This window comes from Drosophila eugracilis, unplaced genomic scaffold (genome assembly GCF_018153835.1).
Source record: "Drosophila eugracilis isolate 14026-0451.02 unplaced genomic scaffold, ASM1815383v1 contig_150, whole genome shotgun sequence".
NCBI lineage: Eukaryota > Metazoa > Arthropoda > Insecta > Diptera > Drosophilidae > Drosophila > Drosophila eugracilis.
Window position 1 is genome coordinate 1 of NW_024572314.1, and position 26,581 is coordinate 26,581.

The following is a 26,581-nucleotide window of genomic DNA, read 5'->3' on the forward strand; positions in this document are numbered from 1 at the left end:
TCGACCTCTAGCAATTTTCGCATGTGCGGCTGTGGAAATAAATCGGACAACTTAGCAGTTTCATCTATCATTGTATCTTGTATCCGAGGAGATTAACCTTCAATTCGGCGATATCGAATTCATTTGTGTTAAACTTGCGCTTCCTGGTAGGTTTTTATTTATTACATGTTCTTACATCCCTCCCAAGTCCGACCCATCCACGTATGAGTTGCACCTAGCGGCCATACAGTCCGTTTTTACGTTATTATCAGATGTAGATCAGTTAGTGGTTCTGGGTGATTTTAACATACCACAAATTAACTGGTCAAAAAATGAAAATAGTTTAGCTTTAACACCTTCCTCACATAATGATTTTATTGCAGGTATGTTAGACATGACCCTGGAACAAATTAACCATGTTAAAAACTCTTTAGGTCGGTTACTCGATCTATGCTTTATCTCAGATTCGGACTCCGTATATATATCTAGGGTTCCACCTCTTACACGCCCTGAAGATCTTTATCATCCCACTCTGGAGCTGGCACGATCGATGTTGGACCACTCCAAACGACTGAGCCTACTAGGGCTGTCAAAAAGGTTAGATGTTTTAGCATGTCAGACTTTCTTAAACTTAATATTCTTATCTCTGATTTTGACTGGTCCGATCTCTACGCATGCAATGATATGACTTCAGCTTTAAACATATTCTACCATGCATTAAACCTAATTTTTGATATATGTTTTCCGATGAGGTACCCGTCCAGAACGGATAACCCTCCTTGGTATACCAAGGGCTTAAGCACCTTAAAAAATATAAAGGTCAGGCTTCAGAACAAATACTTAAAAACTAGAACTCCGCTTAGTTACTCTCAATACTTATTTGCTCGGTCAAATTTTACCGTGCTTAACTCTCAGTGTTATAAAAATTATTTAACTCTCCGGGCCCCGACGGCGTTCCCGGCTGTGTGCTTAGGTACTGCGCGTCTTCCATTTGCAATCCTCTTCTCAAACTGTTTAACCTCTCGCTTGAAACGACTACGTTTCCCCCTATTTGGAAGGAATCTTTCATCATTCCTTTACACAAGAAAGGGAAAACTTCGAATGCTGGTAATTATAGAGCACAAACCCTAATTTAAGTTAAACATTTAAAAACAACAACCTCTTATAACAGGGGAACAATTAACCAGAATTTAGCTAATAGAAATTGGCGGCCAGTTAACGGCACATTCAATTGCCCACAAAAATGCAAATCAAGACACTTACAGTAATTCCAAATCTACTATACTTACCCAAAGATTTGTCATTGCGTTATTTATTCCGACATTTTTCATTCTACTAGTCTAGCTAACGTTCGATAAAACAATACTAACTAAAACAGACAGAAGTGAAAACGAACAAATTTCCTTTTATACCTGCCCTGATGTTAATCATACGACATATTCATTTTACCAGTCTTGTTTACTTCCGATGAAATAATACGCAACGATCTGCTAAGGCAGGCGGAAAACGTATGTATTATAAAAAATGTAAAACGGATTTTTCATAAATTAAAAATGAAGCAATTATTTATATTTTAATTAATATTATAATAATAATATTATAATAATAATAATTATTATTTACGTTATAAAAGATTCTATATTTTAGTTATTAATATTATATTAGATAAACATTATTGTGTTTACTAAGGCTTTAGTAATGGCAATTTTTGATCGTTTTTCTCTTATTAAATTTTTAGTAAAAAAGAAAGAAAACACCGTTTCCATTTTTTTTTAAGATAAACCATTTATTCATCCATATATGGTATGTGTCCTAGAATCCCGCACTACAACTAACGGAGCTGCACCAGAAACGATAGCAATATCCGACGATCGCGAGCCACGCCCCATAATAGCGTCTATGATCGCCTTTTTCAGTATCAGCGAACACATCGAGTAGTCCCTGATCTGTAGAATCTGTATAAATATGTAAATGTAATGCAGGCTATGCGGTCTTCTGGCTTCTAGTAGGCGAGGAAATTCACCATATTTTTCCGTCTTCGTTAGTATCGTTCGCCTTTTGAGTACTGAACAAAGTCTTTTGAGAAACACATTGCCAAAACAGGAGCTGGTGGTCTTGGGGCATTTTTGCTAGTTGGCGCTGAAAGCGCGTAGTTCTTGTTTTATTCGTCGCATCAGGTCATACTATACCTTTTTGGAAGGCTCATTTCGCGCGCTAACACGTGTTTGATTGATTGTCTTTTCTTTTCGTGAGTTAAAGCGTCGCAATCATGGAGCAAACTAAAGAGAAAATACGGCCTATTTTACAGTACTACTACGATAAAGGCAAGTTAAAGTTAATTCTCTTCCGAAGCGAACGGACGTGTTTTTTTTCTACTCTCGTTAACTTTGTTGGCTCTTTACGAATATACGCTTAAGCCGATACGAATTTCTTTGTATAAATAAAACCTTCAGCCGTTTGCCTTCCGCGCAGTGAACTAAACTGTGTAGCTTTTGTCTCTTTTGTTTAAACTCTCAATTTACTTAAATTATTTTCAGATTCTCCTATTTCTCGTCTTTCGCGATAAACGGTTCCTCTCCCGCTCGCGCCTCTCTCGTGTTGGAATCTATTCCCCCGCTCCCTCTCACTTCTTATAGTGGGCATATCTAAAACTTATCTTGTTTTTATTCTTCTTTTTCTGTTCTCGCACAGTGGGCTTTTTCGATTAAATAGTGCTTAAAAATATTAATTATAACTCATTATGTCTCAAATTGTCTGCTACTTAAAATCTTGTAACAAAATAATTACAACTAACCAGCCGAGCGTTTTGTGTTGGCTTTGTGATAATATGGTTCAAGCCAAATGTGCCAATTTCCGTGCCACCGTATCGGACGTTTTGGCCCGAGGCGATTCCGCCTTACATTATTGCTGTGAAAGTTGTCATGTCAGACTTTCTTAAACTTAATATTCTTATCTCTGATTTTGACTGGTCCGATCTCTACGCATGCAATGATATGACTTCAGCTTTAAACATATTCTACCATGCATTAAACCTAATTTTTGATATATGTGTTCCGATGAGGTACCCGTCCAGAACGGATAACCCTCCTTGGTATACCAAGGGCTTAAGCACCTTAAAAAATATAAAGTTCAGGCTTCAGAAGAAATACTTAAAAACTACAACTCCGCTTAGTTACTCTCTAACTATAATTGCTCGGTCAAACTTTACCGTGCTTAACGCTCAGTTTTAAAAAAATTTTATTTCTTTTGACACAATTTACACAGGATCCGAAACAGTTTTATAATTTCGTTAAGACTAAGCGTAAACCTAAAACGTTTCCTTCAGCACTAACGTTTGAAAACTCAACGGCGAGAACTGATCAGGCAATAGCCGATATGTTTGCCAAGTTTTTTCAAACCACATATTCACCTTCGACAACCGCTAGGCAGCCTTACGTCTACGGTGTTCCACAATCGAACCTCGTCACGCGACCTTTTCTATCTAAGAGTGGTATTCTTAAGGATCTTCAGAGTATTAAGCCGACCTACTCTCCCGGCCCCGACGGCGTTCCCGGCTGTGTGCTTAGGTACTGCGCGTCTTCCATTTGCAATCCTCTTCTCAAATTGTTTAACCTCTCACTTGAAACGTCTACGTTTCCCCCTATTTGGAAGGAATCTTTCATCATTCCTTTACACAAGAAAGGGAAAACTTCGGATGCTGGTAATTATAGAGGTATCTCTAAATTATCAGCAATCCCTAAACTCTTTGAGAAAATTATTGTGCCTCATTTGCAACACCAGTGTAGATCAATAATATCTCCATATCAACATGGTTTTATGGCTCGACGGTCTACAACTACAAACTTGCTTGAATTTACCTCTTATGTAATTACTGGGTTCCGTAAAAGTCTTCAGACAGATGTCATCTACACTGACTTTAGTAAAGCATTTGACTCTGTAAATCACTCACTTTTAGTTCATAAACTTGACTTAATCGGATTCCCATGCGATCTTCTTAAGTGGGTTGAAAGTTATCTGACTGGTAGAACGCAACGTGTTTTATTTAAAGATGTCTTGTCTGGTCCGATTTATGCTTCATCCGGTGTCCCTCAGGGAAGCCATTTAGGTCCGCTATTTTTCACATTATTCATAAACGACCTTCCAATCGCTTTAACAAATTCTTTTATTTTAATGTACGCAGATGATGTGAAACTTTTGTATTCAAAATAATGATGCGTGCTACCAGAGAAAACTACAATCTGACCCTTAACAACTTTCAATTTTGGTGCTCTGCAAACTTATTAAATCTTAACGGCTCTAAGTGTAAAGTAATGACCTTCAGTCGCTCTAAGCCGTTAATATCCACTTATACACTTTGTGGTGTAACCCTAGATAGAATTAAGCTAGTAGACGACTTAGGTGTCCTATTGGATGCCAAACTTACATTTTCGACCACATTTTTCCATGGTTAACAAAGCCAGAGGTGTGTTAGGTTTTATAAAAGATGGTCGAAAGAATTTAATGACCCTTACGTAACCAAAACTTTATTTGTCTCTCTCGTTCGTCCGATCTTAAAGAGTATGGATCTTGCGTCTGGAACCCCCAGTACGCGGTCCACCAAGACCGTTTAGAATCAATTCAAAAACCTTTCTCTTATTTGCTCTTCGTGGCCAAAATTGGGATGCAAACTTAAATCTTCCCTCCTATAAAAGCAGACTATTACTAATAAACTTACCTACCCTTGCTAACCGTAGGACAATGCTTGGCGTTGTTTTTATTAACAATCTTATTAGTGGGGACATTGATAGTCAAGCCTATTAGGTCGCTTAAACATCAATGTGCCCGCTAGACCCACTAGAAACTATATTCCCTTATCCTTGAGTCATTGCAGCTCGAACTTTGCCCTTCATGAACCATTTAGGGTATTATGTTCGAGTTACAATACCCTCTACAACGTTATATCCAATACTTCTCCTACTAACATAAAAATCGTCTTACTAAACCACTTAGCTCATATTTAATTTATTTATTTATTTAATATTCCACTCGGTACTATCCCCGTGTTCCGAGCCGTACGATAAACGGCGGCGCCTCGGTCGGTTGGGCGGGAGGTGGGTTGCACGTTAAGCAACGGGAGTCGCGAAAAAAAAAAAAATGCATCTCAAGCCGCCAATAAAATTTGTGCAGTTTATGGACCCGATACAGTTTCCATTTCCACCACACAACGATGGTATCAACGTATTCGTTCTGGTGTAGAAGTGGTCGAAGATGCGCCAAGCTCCGGAAGGCTAAATTGATCGAAAGAGACCGGCATAGTAGCAGCCGTAGCATCGGTCAAGAGATGGGCATGAGTCATTAAACCGATATAAACCATTTGAAGAAGCTTGGAGTCACTAAGAAGCTCGATGTATTGGTGCCACACGAATTGACGCAAAAAAACATCTTTGACCGTATTGACGCATGCGAATGGCTTCTAAATCGCAACAAAATCAACGCGCGTTTTTGAAGAGTATGGTGACTGGCGATGAAAAGTGGGTCACTTACGATAACGTAAGGCGCAAACGGTCGTGGTCGAAAGCGGCGAAACGGCCCAGACGGGGGCCAAGCCTGGATTGACGGCCAGGAAGGTTCTTCTGTGTGTGGGAGGTTCTTTTGCATCCACCGTATAGTCCGGAACTGCACCGGGTGATTACCACCTGTATCTGTCCATGGCGAACGCGCTTGGTAATCTGAAGTTGGCCACAAGAGAGTTCTGTGAAAATTGGCTCTCCGAGTTTTTTGCCAATTGGGAAGCGAGCTTCTATGAGAGGGGCATTATGAAGTTGGCATCTCGTTGGGAACGAGTCATCGAACAAAACGGCGCATATTTGACTTGAATCGCATTATTGTAACCAATTTTATGAACAATTAAAAATTCAATAAAAATACCGCAAGACTTTTTTTGACAACCTAATATATATATGTTTTTATATCATGCCAAGTGGCATGAGCCATCGGTATCATTCCGTCCACCTTGAAGAATACGATGCTCACGATATAGAAAGCGCCGCCGAATTTCAGCTGCAGCATCCCATGGAAGTGGTGGCCAGTGAACACAACAACTAGAGCTGGGGCCAGACATATTACCAGGTAGAAGAACGTATCATGAAAGAGCTGCTGGTAAGCATTGCATTAGCCAAATGATCAATTCTATGCAGAAAAGTATGGCCGAGTGGCTTGGTTCTCGAGCGTGAGCAAAGGAGCGGGTGCCTGGAAACCTGGCACTGGATAAGCGCAAATCAATATCCAAATCCCGAGAGTAATTAAGTTGACCACCTGTTCAATCTCCGTTTATTGGTAGGCACAACCGGGCTTTGCCTTGGCATTCTTCCTTTTGACTTTACTCAGTTGCAATTTGAGATTGGAATTCGTCTTGATAATGGACTTTCAGAACTTGCTAAACAAATTCTCGAGGAAGTTGTTCTTGTTTTGCAGGTCCTGCATCAGGCTGAGAATCCCATCTCCATTTTCGTTCCGATTTGGATTCCGAATCCCACTACCGTGGCCACTCCCTTCGCTGATGCTCATCGTAGAAAGCTGTCGTCTTTTTGGTGCCGCGGATTCGAAAGCGGATGCTGCGTTCGATAGAGGGTGTTTAAGGATGCGAGACAGATGGCGAGGCCAGTATCCGCAGGAGGGCGGGTATTCAAACTTCTTTAACTGTCCAAAACCAGAACAATAAACTCCGGTCTACCGGCTTTGCAACTTAATTTCTTAATAGCCGCAGACCTATTTCAATAACCAATAACAGATCGATGATTATTAGCAACTGATTTGAATGTCATGCTCAGATATCCTGACTTCAAAAGCCGTTTGAAATAGCTAAGGCAACATCTGTATTGTGTTAAAAGTATATACATCTTTACTGACCATCATATTTTAACCTTCGAAGAATCGGAGTCCAATCCTAATGCAAAGATTAAAAGGTGGAAAACGCGCATTGTTGAACCCAATGCGGAAATATTTTGCAAAGATAACCTACTGGCAGTTTTGTATGTATAGATGCCCTTTTCGATGAGCTGGAAGAGGTTATAACGGTGTTCAAGCCTTTCACTGATGTTTGCATACACTCGCAATGATAGAGGGTGGAGGTTCCACAACGTTTTGCATGAACCAGAAACTGTCAAGCCATTTTTTCACTATTGACAAATTCTTCGTGACCCCGAGATCTATTGAAGATCTAAAGTCAGCTTTAAATCGTGATTTTTTTCAAGACAAAATAAATATATTTGAAAACGCTTAAGCATTAAATAACTAAACGATATCAGATTCGCTGAACAATAACATTAAAGTTAGTATCTCAATCGCACCTTCTCTACACTGTCTCCAATGCAGGTAGAACACGTGTATAGCACATTGCAAAGGCTTTCTGTTTATTTATTTTTGAAGATGATTTCTTCATAACTGTTGGATTTTATAATGCATAAAATAAATGTAGTCTTCTGAAATATATCAGCTTCTTTACCAACAAAGACCCAAAAGCTTTTCTTCGTTTTTCCCTTAGATATGTAATTTTTTCAAGTAAAGAGGGGAGCGGGACCTAATAAAGCCCAGCCGAAATCGTCCGCCGCTCTCCTTCTCATCTTTTTTGTCGTTGCATGTAAGCGAAATCAGAAGAAATAAATTAGTTACAAAAAGAACTCCCTTACGACTGCACGTGCCGTCTGCTATCGTTCTTTTCGATCGAGAGTTGAATGACACCTTAATGGCGGGCCCCACTAATCAACAGGCGCTGTTTTCGACGCAGCTTTGGTTCAGCCTCGGAACTGTCATCGTCAGCGTGGATGCGGTACAAAACTCAAGGCCTATCGGACTAGCGCTGTCCTGAAGGACGTCTTCCCTTCAGAGGGGGTGTGTTTGCGCAGATATGGAATTTTTGTCATGTAAAGAGGGGGCCAGGACCTAAAAAATTGTTTTTGCTCAGGAGAATTCGGCCGGCGCTCTTCTCTCACCTTTTCTGTTGTAGCGTGAAAAAGAACTTCCTTTCAAACGCACTTGCCGTTCGTTTCGATAGCCGAGTTTTAAAGTATATTGAAAATCAACTTCTTCTTTAATGTAAAAAAGTTTAATGAGAACGACTTCACTCCCATCAGTGTTTTGTCTAACGATTCTAGACTTGAATATATGAAATTGGTCGAATAAACACAGTATGAGCTTTTCCAACTTTATAAAAAAAAATTCTTATGTTATATATATATAAACACAACTGACGAAAAACACGTATTTTCTAGCTCTTTTAGGCTTGGCCACACGAAGGGGAAGGCATCCAACAACAAATAAGTTGAGTGTTTGACCAGAATATAAATGTTAGAATTGTTTAGAAGAACAGATGAAGACCCTGATAACGAAGTAGAACCCAAGTAAACAACTGACCATCTGGCGAAGGACACGATAAGACGCAGACGAGGAAGACGACGACGAGAAGAACGAAGCTACCGACATAAGGATCGCGATGACTTGACGAAGAAAAGACGTGCTCATGAGGAGCAACTAAGACGCGACGCCGATTCAGATTAAATAGTGTAACATAATTATAAGTTACTTAAGCAATATAATATAAACTTAAATGAAATATAAATAAAACCACACATAAATACACATCGCCATTCTCACTAGAGTAAAACGACTCAATAAAGATCAAAAATTTAACATTTTTTTTTTAAATAACAAATATACTACAGAATTTTGTTCGAAATTCTGAAAAACTTACCAAACCTATGACTCTACACTTAGAGGGGAAAATCGCAAAGGTTCGGAGTTAATACAGGGATCACTTAGTTCCGACAGACCGGTATTATTTGACGCTTATTTATAAAAAGCAATGATTTTAAATCATCGCAATTTCAATTGCAATTGCAATAAAAATTTTGGGCACTTATCCCCCCACCTAAAGCTCCCTGTTTATCTTTAATTACCTGTAATTTCGATGTTCGGATAGGTAAAAATATTAACATTATTAAAGCACGATTTCATTCGTAGGTTCTCATTCATTTTCATATAATTTTTATACAAAAATATGAATTTCTTTCGATAAAAAAAACATAACATAAATCAAGAAGAAGCGCTATAGTCGAGCCCCACGACTATAAATAAGATAGCAGTGACTGTCTTACCCAATAATATATTTATATATAAATTTAATATATTTAATTCAATTTTAATATATTTAAAAATTGACGCAGCGACACCTATTGTCAAAAAGTAAATAGTCCTTATAACTTCCATTTCTTTATGAACTGTGAAAATATTTGCTCTGCGTAGGTATCAGCATGCTTAATCCGAACTTTGTATCTCTTATAGTTCCTGAGATCTTAGCGTTCGTACAGACGGACAGACAGGTAGACATGTCTTAATCGACTTGACTGTTGGTTAATCAAATATATATATATGAATATATATATATATATATATATATATATGTTGCATACTTTTGAACGAATACAATATATACGATTTTACATATAGCTGTTATGGGATCTTGATTGTAAGCTTACCTGTGGCGTAATTTCACCAAATAGTACGATGGCCAATGTGGAAAATATAACCGCAAAAAGTCCAGAAGTTAATCCATCCAGCAGAATGGTAAAGGTTGAGTTAACCAACACATTACCCAACAGAATACTGCACAAAAGATAATTACCTTGATCTCGAACTGGGGCAATCTTCGACGCATATTTTTTTTCTTTTTCTGTGCCGGTGTTTCGCAGAATCTAGTATTTTACAATGTAAATAATAATTCTCACTAACGTTTACGTTTATCACCTTTAATTCTGTGCGGTCCATTGACATTAAACCCAAGTTAAGCCCAGAAAATAAAGCTGAGAAGGATAAGCATGTGACAATGATGATAATTGCCAGCCATACGGGTAGTAATGGTTCATACGTTTTTATTTTCAAGCAATCGGAATTTCCTTGGTGTTCCAAAGGCGTTGTGTTTGCAGCTTTGCTATGCTAAAAATAAAAAAATTATATTTAACATAAATTTATATCTATATAAGTTTCTTAAGTCTATGTAAGTGTTTCTCGATAGGCTTGTTTTAATATCACTCTCTAAGGAATATTTATTGAGTTTGTCATTGCTTAAACTTTTTCATAACGAAAATAAAAGGGATATCCTACGCTACAATGTGTTCTAATTGTATCACTTTAATTTTATATTTGAGAATTTCTCTTTAAAAGAAAGCTAAAACAACTTACCATTATGGGATACGAAAGATAGGCGATTTACTAAATTTGTTAAAAAGTATGTAGCAGTCAAAAGGAAGCTTTTCTCGCCCTTTAAAGTATTTATATTCTTGAATCGAGTCTGTCTGTCAGTTTGTTCGTCTGAGCGCTGAGAAACTAAGATCGCTCAGATTTCAGGAACTTTAAGTGATAGAAAGATGGGATTAAGCATGCCACTGAAGTATATTTTTTTTCCATCTGGACGAGCCCACTCTAACTCCCAAAATACGCGGAAATCTAAAAATGGTTAGATGTCGGTAACTATAAGAGCTAGAATCTTAGGATTCATCACCCGGCCACGCTTTATCTACGACAACAAAACAGCAAAAGCTGAAATCATTGAGATCTCAGGAACTATCATACGGTCACGCCCACAAACTGCGGGAAACTTTGCCGTCTATAATATAAAAATGTATATTTTAGTTTAACCGTCTCGCCTGTTTGATAATATAATAAAAAGAGCAGGTAAATAATGCTTTCCTTCCCGCGCCCAAGTTATCTAACAGTAATTTGTGTCAATAAATATACAATAAAAATGTATTTGGAAATATTTCATCCATCGGATGAATAATTGGTTCCTTTTAACAGCACCTGTTTATGGGTTATTGACTTGAATACGGTGGTAAGTATTTATATATTATTATTATTTATATATATATATTATATTTTATATTTATTTATAAGTAACCAAACAAAATTATATTTTTCGCTTCCAAAGCGTAGCAAATAAGATGTTGACAGTGTAGCCGCTCAATACCCAGCAATTTATCTATGAAAATTAATCCCTATACAAAGTCACATTGTTAAAAAATATTTGGCGCTCAGCTGGCTGTTAAATTTTTTTCAAGCAACTTAGAGAATATTACGAATTTATTAAATGAAAACATACAAAGAAAAAAAACGGTGCGCTGGTCGAAAGCAGAAAATATTGACAGCGAAAAGTTGTGTCAAAAAATATAACCCTTAAAATTTTAAATATTTTATTTTTTTGACTTCTAAATTTTTTTAAGCTTATGATAACCAGTAGAATTTAAAACAAATGTGAAACAAACAACAAATATATTATAAATAAAACAAGAGGAAACGCTATAGTCGAGTGCCGAGCCTAATATACCCGTTACTGTTTTACACAATTTTAAAATAATCATTTTGATAGTGGAAATTCACAAGGCGCCACCTATTGTCAGAGAAAGCTGAGTAACTGATAGTGACGTAACAGTTTTCCGGGTTTTGTGGGCGTAAGAGTGTTATAGTTACCGAGATATTTTTTTTTTTTTTTTTCGCGACTCCCGTTGCTTAACGTGCAACCCACCTCCCGCCCAACCGACCGAGGGGCGCTGCCGTCTATCGTACGGCTCGGAACACGGGGATAGTACCGAGTGGAATATTAAATAAATAAATTAATTAAATATGAGCTAAGTGGTTTAGTAAGACGATTTTTATGTTAGTAGGAGAAGTATTGGATATAATGTTGTAGAGGGTATTGTAACTCGAACATAATACCCTAAATGGTTCATGAAGGGCAAAGTTCGAGCTGCAATGTCTCAAGGATAAGGGAATATAGTTTCTAGTGGGTCTAGCGGGCACATTGATGTTTAAGCGACCTAATAGGGCTTGACTATCAATGTCTCCACTAATAAGATTGTTAATAAAGACAACGCCAAGCATTGTCCTACGGTTAGCAAGGGTAGGTAAGTTTATTAGTAATAGTCTGCTTTTATAGGAGGGAAGATGTAAGTTTGCATCCCAATTTTGGCCACGAAGAGCAAATAAGAGAAAGCTTTTTGAATTGATTCTATACGGTCTTGGTGGACCGCGTACTGGGGGTTCCAGACGCAAGATCCATACTCTAAGATCGGACGAACGAGAGAGACAAATAAAGTTTTGGTTACGTAAGGGTCATTAAATTCTTTCGACCATCTTTTTATAAAACCTAACACACCTCTGGCTTTGTTAACCATGGAAAAAATGTGGTCGGAAAATGTAAGTTTGGCATCCAATAGGACACCTAAGTCGTCTACTAGCTTAATTCTATCTAGGGTTACACCACAAAGTGTATAAGTGGATATTAACGGCTTAGAGCGACTGAAGGTCATTACTTTACACTTAGAGCCGTTAAGATTTAGTAAGTTTGCAGAGCACCAAAATTGAAAGTTGTTAAGGTCAGATTGTAGTTTTCTCTGGTAGCACGCATCATTATATTGAATACAAAGTTTCACATCATCTGTGTACATTAAAATAAAAGAATTTGTTAAAAAGCGATTGGAAGGTCATTTATGAATAATGTGAAAAATAGCGGACCTAAATGGCTTCCCTGAGGGACACCGGATGAAGCATAAATCGGACCAGACAAGACATCTTTAAATAAAACACGTTGCGTTCTACCAGTCAGATAACTTTCAACCCACTTAAGAAGATCGCATGGGAATCCGATTAAGTCAAGTTTATGAACTAAAAGTGAGTGATTTACTGAGTCAAATGCTTTACTAAAGTCAGTGTAGATGACATCTGTCTGAAGACTTTTTCGGAACCCAGTAATGACATAAGAAGTAAATTCAAGCAAGTTTGTAGTTGTAGACCGTCGAGCCATAAAACCATGTTGATGTGGAGATATTATTGATCTACACTGGTGTTGCAAATGGGGCACAATAATTTTCTCAAAGAGTTTAGGAATTGCTGATAATTTAGAGATACCTCTATAATTACCAGCATCCGAAGTTTTCCCTTTCTTGTGTAAAGGAATGATGAAAGATTCCTTCCAAATAGGGGAAACGTAGTCGTTTCAAGCGAGAGGTTAAACAGTTTGAGAAGAGGATTGCCCGAGCAAATAAGTATTGAGAGTAACTAAGCGGAGTTCTAGTTTTTAAGTATTTGTTCTGAAGCCTGAACTTTATATTTTTTAAGGTGCTTAAGCCCTTGGTATACCAAGGAGGGTTATCCGTTCTGGACGGGTACCTCATCGGAACACATATATAAAAATTAGGTTTAATGCATGGTAGAATATGTTTAAAGCTGAAGTCATATCATTGCATGCGTAGAGATCGGACCAGTCAAAATCAGAGATAAGAATATTAAGTTTAAGAAAGTCTGACATGACAACTTTCACAGCAATAATGTAAGGCGGAATCGCCTCGGGCCAAAACGTCCGATACGGTGGCACGGAAATTGGCACATTTGGCTTGAACCATATTATCACAAAGCCAACACAAAACGCTCGGCTGGTTAGTTGTAATTATTTTGTTACAAGATTTTAAGTAGCAGACAATTTGAGACATAATTAGTTATAATTAATAATAGATTCCAACACGAGAGAGGCGCGAGCGGGAGAGGAACCGTTTATCGCGAAAGACGAGAAATAGGAGAATCTGAAAATAATTTAAGTAAATTGAGAGTTTAAACATAAGAAACAAAAGCTACACAGTTTAGTTCACTGCGCGGAAGGCAAACGGCTGAAGGTTTTATTTATACAAAGAAATTCGTATCGGTTTAAGCGTATATTTGTAAATAGCCAACAAAGTTAATGCGAGTAGAAAAAAACACGTCCGTTCGCTTCGGAAGAGAATCGCTTTTTGAAAATGAGAAAACCGTCTTTTGAGCTTTGTGGGGTATGGGTGGGTGTTTCCGGATAATTGTACCACTATAAGATGCACTGGCATCTAAAGATTATACATACTGAGTTTCAACTTTCAAGCTCTAATAGTTCGGCGATTTTAGTTTTTTTCGATTTGTGGGCATTAAAAGTGGGCGTTGCAAGATGCTGTAATAAACTTGCGCTGCATAGGGACCTCAAGAATCTTCATGGTTAATGTCAACTTTGTATCTCTTATAGTTCCTGAGATCTCAGCGTTCGTACGGACAGACGGACGAACAGACGGACATGGCTCAATCGACTTCGCTATTGATCCTGATCAAGAATATATATACTTTATAGGAGCGTAAACGCTTCCTTCTACCTGTTACATACTTTTCAACGAATCTAATATACCCTTTTACTCTACGAGTCACGGGTATAACCATTAATTGCGTCACATTTTGGTTACCCCGACGTGGTTATTATGTTCAGTTTAAAAGTGCCACGAAAACTTATTGTTTTCTGTTATAACCATGCACTTAAATTACCATCTATGGCTCGGTTTTGAATTTGTGGACTTGGCCTTAGCGTGTACATTTCGTGCATCTCCTTAGTGCTCCGCCGACTACGTGTGCCCTGTGCCGTATCTTGGCTACCGCCAACATTCTCGTCCGTGACCGATCAGGAGCCTTCCTTACCTACCGAGCGCTACTTGATTCCGGTTCACAAGTTCATCACATCACGGCTGGCGTTGACTGCAACGATCGACTGGATCATCTTCTCCGCCAGTTGTGGGAACTGGAAACCTGCACTGTTCCGATCGTTAAGGCCTCTAAGGAGGAGCTCGATCGTGATGCCCACTTCGTCTTAAATATGGTGCATATTCGGTTCGTCTTCCAATCAAGCACAGAGCGGAGCTGTCGGTTCTATTAGCTTGAGCGTAAACTGGATCGTCATCCAAATTTTTTTTCTTCTCATCACGGAATACTTAAATCTGTCACCAGTCTCTGGTGCCGCAGAAATGGCGAGGTAAGTGCCAATATTTTCTTCCCCGTCACAGCGTTCTGAAGGAAGGCAAGCATACTATTAAGCTGAGGGTTGTGTTCGACTGTTCGGCTGCAACATCCACTGGATATTCCCTCAATGATGTCATGATCTCAGGCCCCGTGGTTCAGAATAAGCTCTTCCATACCTTGCTTCGAAATAGATCTCATCTAGTCGCTCTAACGGGAGATATACCGCTGCGTAAGAGTCAACTCAAATAATAGCTTGCTGCAGTGTATGGTATACAGTGAGATTTTAGATGAAGTGAAGGTTTTCAAGCTCGACTTCGTGACGTATGGCACAAAGCCAGAATGTTTTCTAATCGTTTGCTCAATGCACCAGTTGGCTAAGGATAAAGGTGCCAGTTTTCCCATTGGCTATCGTCTTGTCCTTCAGGATTTTTATGTGGACGACCTAATATCTGGTGCCCAAACGAAAACTGATGCTGCTGAGAGAGTAGCCCAGATATCGAGCCTTTTGAGCAAGGATTATTAAGAATGTGGTGCTCAGCTAGACGTTAACAGGCGTGTTTTTTATATCGCTCCGCAAAATTCCGCGAAACTAAAAAACACACCACAAATAGCCGAATTCTATTTCGCGAATAGACTCTCAACTCCATACAACAACGACCAGCACTCGTTTGAAATGGTGAGTTCTACACAAACGACGACGACAACAACCACATCAACTGCAGTTTCTGTTTCGTCAGCTCTTACTGAAAAGCTAGCCCGTACCCAACCCAGAAATGCAAAAAATGTTAATGGATCGTTAATACAAACAGGAATCGATCGATATGTGCTAGCTTTTCAGTAAGGGCTGACGAAACAGAAACTGCAGTTGATGTGGTTGTTGTGGTGGTTGTTGTCGTCGTCGTTTGTGTAATAGAACCGACAGCTCCGCTCTGTGCTTGATTGGAAGACGAACCGAATATGCACCTTATTTAAGACGAAGTGGGCATCACAATCGAGCTCCTCCTTAGTGGCCTTAACGATCGGAACAGTGCAGGTTTCCAGTTCCCAGAACTGGCGGAGAAGATGATCCAGTCGATCGTTGACTGGCCAGCCGTGATGTGATGAACTTGTGAACCGGAATCAAGTAGCGCTCGGTAGGTAAGAAAGGCTCCTGATCGGTCACGGACGAGAATGTTGGCGGTAGCCAAGATACGGCACAGGGCACACGTAGTCGGCGGAGCACTAAGGAGATGCACGAAAGGTGCACGCTAAGGCCAAGTCCGCAAATTCAAAACAGAGCCATAGATGGTAATTTAAGTGCATGGTTATTATAACAGAAAACAACAAGTTTCCGTGGCACTTTTAAACTGAACATAATAAACACGTCGGGGTAACCAAAATGTGACGCAATTAATGGTTATACCCGTTACTCGTAGAATAAAAGGGTATATTAGATTCGTTGAAAAGTATGTAACAGGTAGAAGGAAGCGTTTACGACCCTATAAAGTATATATATTCTTGATCAGGATCAATAGCGAAGTCGATTGAGCCATGTCCGTCTGTCCGTCCGTCCGTTTGTACGTATGAACGCCGAGATCTATAAGAGATACAAAAGAGAGATTAACCATGAAGATTCTTATGGTCCCTGCGCAGTGCAAGTTTACTACAGCATCCTGCCAAGCCCACTCTAACGCCCACAAATCGCAAACTAAAAACTAAAATGCTGAAATCTCAGGAACTATTGGAGCCAGACAGTTGAAATTCAGAATTTATAATCTTTAGATGCCAGCGCATCTTATGGTGGTACTATTATCCGGCCACACCCACCCATACGCCCACAAGGCTCAAAAGACGATTTTCGGATTTTCTAGAAAAGCTGATATCTCGGTAACTATAAGAGATAGAAAGTTCGGATTAAGCATGTAGGTTTTTATGATGCTCCAAATGCAAATTAATTTTTTCCCATCCAGCCACGCCCACCCTAACGCCCAAAAAACCTGGAAAAGCCAAAACGCAAAAATCTCGAAAACTACTACCACTATTACGCCCACAAACCGCGGAAAACTGTGGCGTCTAAATTATTATTATGAATGCCTTCGTTTGACCTTGTATAACTTATTTCTGTTAATATCTATCGATTTACCAAAGATTTTTCAAATCGGAACATTATTTCGCTATTTATAAAGAAATTAAGGTTATAAGGCCTCACATGGGCAGTGACGTCACTATAAGCATACTCAACATACTTCCTCTGACAATAGGTGGCGCCTTGTGAATTTGCACTAGCAAAATAATATTTTAAAATATTGTAAAACAGTAACGGGTATCTTAAAGTCGCGGCACTCGACTATAGCGTTTCCTCTTGTTTCATTTTATCGTCTCGCAGTTTTTTGAGATTTTTACCCGTTGGGTGTGTTTGTGGTATTGCCTTGTGAGCGCTCGAAAGGATAATTTATATATTATTGTTGCAGCTTCTTTGTTTATGTTTGTGCTTTGTGGTCGGTGCGCAAAGAAGTTTTCTGTTGGCTTGGCAAATTTATGCCAGTTTGCCTTATCCATAATGAAAGTGGGTTTTCGTGTGGTTGATTGTAGGTTAGCAGTATTTTATGTGAAGAAGTTAATTATGATTGGGAAGAGATCGCTTCCAAAAAGGTTATCTTCTGTGCTCAAGGTACTGTCAATTCTAAGGAGTGAGCTGCCGAGAGTCAGATCGACATTTGTTAGTGAGTTGTATGTGTTGAAATGTGTTAGAGGCATATCGTTTAGAAGAATGTAGTTAGATTGTATTATGTATTTCTCTAGTATTTTCCCACTAGGATTGTTTAGCTTTGAGCCCTAGTTTTTGTGCCAGTCGTTAAAGTCACCAGTGACAATTGTGGGTGTGGGAAAGTTGTCTAATACAGCCTGAAGGTTTTGTAGTGAGAACGATTTGTTTGGAGCGATGTATGCCGAAATAAGTCTGAATTTGATGTTCAAGGTCACTTCTAAGCATACTGCGTCAAAGTCATCGTTTTGGGTGATTTCTTTGGTTTGCAGAGATTTATGAGCCAGGATGGTTACGCCTCCGTGTAACGATGAGGAGTTTTTAACAGGTATTGGTATATTGATTAACAGGTATTGGTATATTGAGGTATTTTATATGAGTTTCTTGTAATGCTATTAAAAGAGGTAGGTGTTATTTAATGATTAGGAGATGATAATGGGGAGTTTTTTTATTATGGATTATTTAATAGGTATTGGTATATTGAGGTATTTTATATGAGTTTCTTGTAATGCTATTATTGTAGTTCGCCGTAATTTTCAATTTTCAATTTTCAAACAATTTTCATGGTTATTTTAAAGGTTGATTGGTTGTTTTGATTGATTTTGTGCCTATTTGTTGTCTGCTGCTGGGTCTGGCTTTTTTATTTTTGTTTGATCAGCTTTCGTCGGTTTTAGGTTTGTAGTAAGTGTTTTGTTTTTGCTATTATAGAAAATTTGGAGTTTAGGGTCCTGTGTTTTTACGCTTGTCATATGTTTGGAGTTAGTAGGAGTGTCGAAATCCATGATGAATGTTTCTGCTGGGGTTGCTGGTCGAGTTAGTGTAGGTCTTGTGTGGGTGATGGTTAAGATGTTGTCGTAAGATGTAGGTGGTTTGCTTTGGCGGGTATCTTGCGCGTTTTTATTATGATTGCTGAGTGTTGATGTTGTTGTTTGGTGTTATAGTGTTGGTTAGATTTTTTGATACAATTGAGGCGAAGTTTATTGGAAGTGGATGGTTATGGCAAGTGTGGTATATTGTAAGTGCTGTTTTGTAATCGACTTTTTCTGTAATTTTAACGTTTGTTGGTTCTTGTTGGTTTTTGAATGTTGGACAGTTGTGGTCTAGTGGGCTGTGTTTGGAGTCGGAATGGGCGATGCTTATGCAGTTAATGCAGCTTTTTCATAGTGGCATGTCTCATTTATCTCTGTATGAACATTATCAGAGCAGTTCATTAGTTGGTGTTGGGTGTCCAAAGCGTAAGCATCTCATGCACCTTAAGGGCATCGAGATATATGGTCGTACGCATATTTTTTCGTATCCAATGTTAAAGTATTCTGGGAGGGTAATTGAAGCAAATGTAATAATTATTAGACCAGTTTCAGTCGTGAACTGCTCTTTTTTTAATATTTTTCGTTGAAATATATTACTCCTTTCGAGAAATTTAGGGTTTTGTGCTCAGAGAGAGTTCCTTCAATGTTTGCAATTTTGTTTAATTTAAGTAATTTGTTTGCTTGTAAGGTGTTTTTAGTTTTCATCGAAATGTATCCGGCACGGTGCAAGACTGCACCTCACCATCGAATGTAAAGTCAATCGTTTTTTAAGTATGAAAGGGTCAAGATTTTCGAGGGATTTGTTGTCTGGTCCGTTAAGATAATGAATTTTGGTTCGCCTGGGTTTTTGCTGTACATTGATGTACCACTTCTTATGTCCGGTGGTTCGTCCATTGTTGTAGTTTTTTCGGGCTGGCGCCCGACACTTGGACCGCACAAACACAATCTCCCGGTGGTTATACCATACCTTCATGACTCCGCACACTGCCCAGCGAGCAAAGATGACTACAACTCGAAAAACTGCAGCAACTGCGGTGGCAATCACACTGCTAACTATAGAGGTTGTCCAGTTTATAAGGAGCTGAAAAGTCGCATCCACCAGAGAGGAATTACTGCCCGCACCCAAAATAAACAGTTGACAGCCTCCAGATCAAACCCTGAAGTCTTTTTCTCGACTGCAGCCAGTGAAATACGCAAGTGCTTTAAAAACGGGACTGGCTACCCCAGCCTCAAAAAGTTCATTTCCGCAATCAGCATACCAAGAACCGAACACGGCTCAGCAGCATCAATTGTCGGAAGCCAAAAAGCAATTTTGAAGCTTTGATATGTAGCCTACAATAAAGCCTTACCCACAACTATATCTGATGCGAAACCAAAATCTATTGATTCAAATGCTAGTTTCACAACATTCCAAATAATGTCTTCCCTACGGATATCTACGTGGAACGCTAACGGCGTTTCGCAGCATAAGCTCGAGTTAGCTCAATTCCTTCTTGACAATCAAATTGACGTAATGCTGCTTTCAGAAACACACCTTAAAAACAGATACAATTTTCAACTACGAGGATATTCTTTCTACGGAACAAATCATCCAGATGGTAAAGCACATCGTAGGACTGGAATTCTAAGCAAAAGTCGTATTAAGCACCACTACTATAAACATACAACTAAATAATGGCAAGAAACTTACACTAACCGCCGTATACTGCCCCCTCGCTTTACTATAGCTGAAGATGAGTTTATCCAGTTTTTATACTCACTAGGAACCCACTTCATAGCAGCAGGAGACTACAATGCCAAGCACACACACTGGGGATCTCGTATCGTCACTCCAAAAGGAAAGCAGCTCTACAATGCAAATATCAAGGCCAAGAACAAGCTCGACTATGTTTCTTCTAGCACACCAACATACTGTAAGGTGGACCCAAAGTAACTATACCCGATTTAATAGACTTTGCGATTACCAAAAACATTCCTAAATCTGATAAGCGCCAAATGCCTTTCGGATCTTTCTTCTGATCACTCGCCTATCCTGTTTATTTTACTCCGAAATCCAAAACCATTGGATCAATTATTTAAAATGACCTCACAGAAAACCAATTGGGTTAAGTACAGAAAGTATCTTAGCTCACACATTGAGCTAAGTCCTCATCTTAACGATGAAGCTAATGTAGAAAGCTATGTTAAATCACTAGAGTCTGTACTCGTCTCAGCAGCTCGAGCTTCAACACCTCAAACCATAAACACACAATGCAATCAAAAGAAGACAAATCTACAAATCGAACAGCTCGTCCTTGAAACGTCGAGAGTGGCAATTCCACAGATCGCTATCTCCAGAGCAAAACTGAAGACATACCTCACGTCAACTTACTCAAGCTCTACAGCAAGAAGAAACATATGTCCACCGCCGCTACATAGAGCAATTGTCAACTTCTAGTACAAAACAGTCACTATGGGGAGCTCACCCAACTCTGAGCTCACCGAAAGAAACCGTACTGCCTATTAAAAATTCCACATGAGCCAATTGAGTTTCGCCCAAACGAAATCGTTAGCATCATCAAAAGTCAATTGAATCCGAAAAAAATCCCCTGGCTGCGACCTCATAACTCCCAAAATGATCATTGAGTTCCCATACTGCGCCGTTTGCACTCTCACCAAACTTTTCAACGTCATCGCAAAACTTGGCCGCTTTCCAGTGAGGTGGAAAAAGTTTATTATAATAATGAGAGCAAAGCCGGGAAAAGACCACACAATCCCCATGTCGTTTAGACCCATAAGCCTACTCTTATGCCTATCTAAACTCCTCGAAAAATGCCTAATGACTCGGATAAACACATGCCTGAGAATCAAGGAAGAAATCCCGTCAAATCAATTTGGGTTTCGTGAAAAGCACGGAACAATTGAACAGGTCAAACGAATAACATCAGAAATTCGGAACGCGTTCGAAAAAAAAAGTACTGTACTGCCATATTTTTACATGTCTCTCAAGCATTTGATAGAGTCTGGATAGAAGGTCTAATGTACAAGATCAAGACAATGCTCCCCTACTGCACCCACAAGCTTTTTGAGATTTTTTACCTTTACGACAGAAATTTTGTTGTGAGGTGCAACACTGCTATATCTGACGATTACATTGTCGAAGTCAAGGTAGCATGCTAGGGCCAAGATTATATGTTCTCTACACAGCAGACATCCCGACAAGCACACGGATACAATATCTAAGTTTGACGATGATACAGCTATTCTTAGCCGCTTAAAATGCCCGATGCAAGCAACTCTGCAACTAGCTCTTTATATGCTCGATGTCGAAAAATGGCAAATCAGAATGTGAATGAACTAAAATGCAAGCACATTACGTTCACCCTGAACAGGCAAAACTGCCCGCCGATTACTTTAAACAACACTCCCGCAAGCAAACGAAGTAACATACCTGCCGAAATGATTCAACCAATATTAATTATTGGATTGTAGAACGCTCGTGGTTTAATTCGCATATCCAAAGAGCTTCTAATTTTCCTCAACGTAAATAGCATTGACATAATGCTTGTCAGAAACTCACATGCGCGATGGTCAGCGCATCTACTTACCAGGCCATATTATCTACCATGCCCATCAGCCCAGTGGCAATAGTAGAGGTGGTCACAGAGTACTGCATCCGCCCCTACCAACGAAAGACAGATTCAGAGTGTCCAACTACAGACTTCAGAATGAAATGTCACATTAGCGGCGATATATCTACCTCCAACTAAAAGATGAATTCGTTCAGAATTTAAATACTTGCTGGCTGGACTTGGAAGCAAATTTATTGTTGGCGGTGACTTTAATGCCAAAAATGCATGGTGGGGTAACTCACGAGCCTGTAGCAGGAAAGCAGTTACAAGAAGTCATTGCGAGTGGACATTACCAAATACTTGCCACTAGTGAACCCACGTTTTACTCATATAACCCCCTGATCACACCGACAGCACTCGATTTTTTTATAATCAATGGATACGTCATAGACACCCTACTTGTCACACCTGTGAAAAACCCATAGCGCTTGCAACTCCTTCCCAGAGGAGTCTTCCTAGAACAACTGAGCGGGGTTAATTTGCAAATCCAGGAACCTTCAGACAACAGTTTTGTTTTCGTCTTCAACATGGAACTCCTATATAGAGTTGTCAACTTTGCTTAAGAAGCTTTAGAGAAGAAGGAGTATGCTATTGCTGCCTTCCTTGACATCCATCAAGCTTTTGACAGAGTGTGGCACCCTGGCCTTCTATACACAGCCAAAAATAATTTTACCCCGCAGCTTGGCTGCTTGTACTTTGTACTTGTACCTCAACACTCCTACAGAAGCAATGTATCTCGGATGGCTTGGCTTCTCACACCACGCAACAAGCTGGCACTTAGCTGTAAGGTGAAAATATACAAGTCAAAATTATCACCAAGTCTTTTCTACGGACTTCAGGTTTATGGGCACCCCAATGGACTAGCCAGAAAACTTGGCACCGCTGCAATAAGCGCTGAACCAAGCAACCGAATCAAAAGAACACTTAAACAACACCACCCTCAAGACCTGCCGGACAGGATTTTGACATAAAAATATTACCTCACACATTAATATATAAAAAAAAACAAAAATATCTTACCCTAAGTACCCTTAGACTAAGTACTTAACTTTATAGAAACCGATTAGATTAAGCTGCAGTGTGTTAATCAAAAGAATAACATTTTCACTTTGGTTACATTAACAAAAAAAAAAATGGAGTACATCTTGACAGAAGACTCAAATGGCGCCGGCACATTGGAGCCAAAAGAACACACCTAGAGCTAAAGGCCAGCAGCCTTCATTGGCTTATCAACGCTCGGTCTCCTCTTAGCCTTGAATATAAAGTCCTGCTGTACAACTCGGTACTTAAACCTATATGGATGTACTGCTCTCAGTTATGGATCAGTTATTGCAATAGCAATATTGACATTGTCAGTGAGTTCAGTTGAAGATCTTGAGAACAATCACTGGGGCACCCTGGTACCTTCGCAACGAAAACATACACCGAAACTTAAACATTCTACCAGTTAAAGAAGTGATCGCTCAACAGAAGGAAAAGTACTTTACCAAGCTATCGTTGGACCCTAACCACCTGGCGAGAAGTCTAACAAGGTTAAGCAACCAACCACGTCTTCGTCGCAATGACTTACCCACCCAGCGACCGACTTGAGATACTCGCAACCAGAATGCAGTCTTAGTATACTGTTAGTTAAATTTTAATGTTAAGATTCAACTTATTGTTAGTCTCAAAAATGAGAGTAGATTCAATAAATAAAAGCAAAGCTATATAAAAAACCAAAAAAGTGGGAAACTATAAGAGTTAGAAAGTTGGGCTTAGGAATACGTATTTTAGAGATGTTCATTTGGCCATACCCACTATAAAGCCCACAAACCGTCTTTGATTGACCTTATATGACATTTTTCTTAATATATATAGATTTACTTAAGATATTTCAAATCGGAACGTTATTTTGCTATTTATGAAGAAATATGGGTTATAATGCCTCACATGGAGAGTGGCTTTGTCCATTTCCACTAGTAAAATAAATATTTTAAAATTGCGTAAAACCATAACGGATATCTTATAGTCGCGGCACTCAATTGTAGCAGTTCTTCTTGTTTTATTATTTATGTGTTCGGTATTGTGTCGCACAATAGTCAACGGAAGCATTATTGTGTACCTAGAAGTGAACCTCCTGCAATCTGTTTGTATATCTAAATACAAAATTTGATAAAATTTTAAGCGGGGAATGATATTTAGGTAATGATAATTTAAGAAGAAAGCTTTTCAGCCCTAAAAGAAATACACTTATGAACTTTATCAGGATCAATGGTCAACTAAAAGATAGGGAATTGGGATTAAGCTCAAGGCAGTTTGCGACTGCGAGTTAAAAAAAAATTGCTTTGCTATATGCGCTATACAGTGATGAAAAAAATAATAGAAATGAATATTATTATTTGACTTAAAGCCGTTTTTTTTAAGTTTTAGCTTTAGGAATATTTATGAAACCCAATAATTTAGTAACATTGATGACTGCAATTCATCACGATCTTCTTTTGAACGCTTTTCGTCCGCAATTTTGGTTTTTCATGAAACTTCGACAGAAGACATCGTGTTTAGGTTGGAAAAATAATAGAAACGCGGTCGTATTTTGTCAAAAACTGTGGTTATTCTTTGTTCAAATTAAAATAAAAGGTATTATTTGGAATATTTTTATTACAAGGAGTGCTATGATAAATTTGTTGTACATTTTATCATTTAATTTTGTTAAAAGCATCAAAATTATAATGAAGTCTAAAAAGGAACCATTTATTTCGTCGAAGGATTTTAAAAACTACATGGACGCATCCGTAACGAGTCGCACCATTCGCAACAGAATGATTGAGCACGGTTTAAATGCGCATTCAGCAAGGAGAGATCCTTTTATGAGCAAGAGGCATATCGATAGGCAACTCTGCTTTGCAAAAACCATGAGACCCGCCAGAACAGGAAAAATGCCCTTTGGTCAGATGAGACAATAATTGATTTTTTTGGATCTGATGGTACCCTCCATGTTAGACGCCCAAAAAAACACAGCATTCGATCGCAAATACACCAAAAGGACGATCAAACATGGAGGTGGCAATATAATGCTATGGGGATGTTTCTCTGCTTCAGGTGTTGGTCCACTTTATTGGATAAAAGGCAATATCTGTGGTATAGACTATTTAAACATAATGATGGACGTTATGTTAACATATGCCGAAGATGAAATGCCTTTGAAGTGGGCATTCTTTAAAAAGCGTTTAAGTGTTTATCAACCAAAAAATAAGGAGCATTTCTGGGAGAAAGTCCAGGAAGAGTGGTACTCCATTGATCCAGCAATATGCTCCAATCTGGTGGAGTCTATGCCTCGTAGGTGTGCCGGAATTTTTGAAAAACCATGGTAACGCAACACAATATTAAACCTGAAAACATTTCATGGTTAATTTTGCTAAACTAGTCAATTTTGATGACGATTAGACAGTTCGTTTCTATTTTTATTTCCAAGTCAAAAACATAAAATTTAACTTATAAAATTATATATAAGCTAAATTATATATTTAGCTAATTGAATAAAGTTAAATGCATTTTTGTTTTCTAGTGTGTAAAATACATATATATATATATAATTAAAATTTCCACTCATCACCACGTTCCTTATTAAAAATACGTATTTAAACCCAAAGTGAAAATTCGTTTCTATTATTTCTTCCATCACTGTATAACCTTCTCCCACAATGATTCCGGCTTGCATGCTTTTTGCGATCTCCAAACGCATTTTTTGTTATAAAAAAAACCTAAAAGTTGAACGATTGGTTGATTACAACATAATTAAATCTTATAAAAATGGAAACCAAAATGAAACTTTAGTCACACTGAATCGAAATTTTCCACCTCAGTTTAAAGAAATACTTAAGGAACTATAGAATTCCTCACAGTCAAAAAGAAGAAGTAGACAAACAAGTCGACAAATTAATAGAAGAGAAAATCATAGAACCATCAGTCTCAGAATATAACAGTCCATTAATAATCATACCAAAATAAATTAATAAAAAAAATCTTTTCCGATAAATTCCCATTACCAAGAATAGACGATATTCTCAATCAACTACGTAGAACAAAATACTTTTCATGCTTAGATTTGATGTCAGGATTTCATCATATAACGCGATTAAGCTAAAAGAATGTGAAACTCGAATGGACAGATCAATGTCAAAAAGCCTTCGAGTATCAAAAATATTACTGCTGAAACTAACATTATTACAGTACATAACATATTATTGTGCATAACAACGAATGCAAGTAAACAAGCATGCGGAGCTGTCTTAACACAAGAACATAATGGAACGCATTCACAAAGGAAAAAAGAAATAAAAGCAAAGAGCAAGAACTAGCAGCTATACTTTAGACCATATATCTACGGAAAACACTTCACTGAAAAAAAAGGATAAGATACTGAAAATCACTACCAGAAATAAAAGTAGGCAAAAATCCTGCGCAGGAAAAAAAGAAATAGAATTGCATGAGCAACCAAGTCATAAACAATAACGAAGTACCTTAAGTAGTCCCCTTGCATGTAAATCATAACTTAACTATTTAAACATGGAAAAAAATATATAGCAAATATGATGTTAAGTCAAATCTTTCAAAGGATTGAAAAGAAGGCC

At 38.5% G+C, this 26,581-nt stretch overlaps 1 protein-coding gene and 1 pseudogene across 1 annotated transcript in view; both read right to left on the reverse strand.

Moving 5' to 3' along the window:
* Positions 1-5,890: 5,890 nt before the first annotated feature.
* On the reverse strand, positions 5,891-6,525 carry LOC121530420 (annotated as a pseudogene).
* A 2,927-nt stretch (positions 6,526-9,452) lies between these two features.
* Positions 9,453-26,581, reverse strand: part of LOC108104321 (unextended protein) — a 43,616-nt gene continuing 26,487 nt past the window's right edge. Inside the window, exons 3-4 of the mRNA XM_041819498.1 lie at positions 9,760-9,948; positions 9,453-9,707 (exon numbers count right to left, since the gene is read on the reverse strand). Of these exons, the coding sequence (XP_041675432.1) occupies positions 9,453-9,707; positions 9,760-9,948 (444 nt within the window). The remainder of the gene's footprint in view (positions 9,708-9,759; positions 9,949-26,581) is intronic.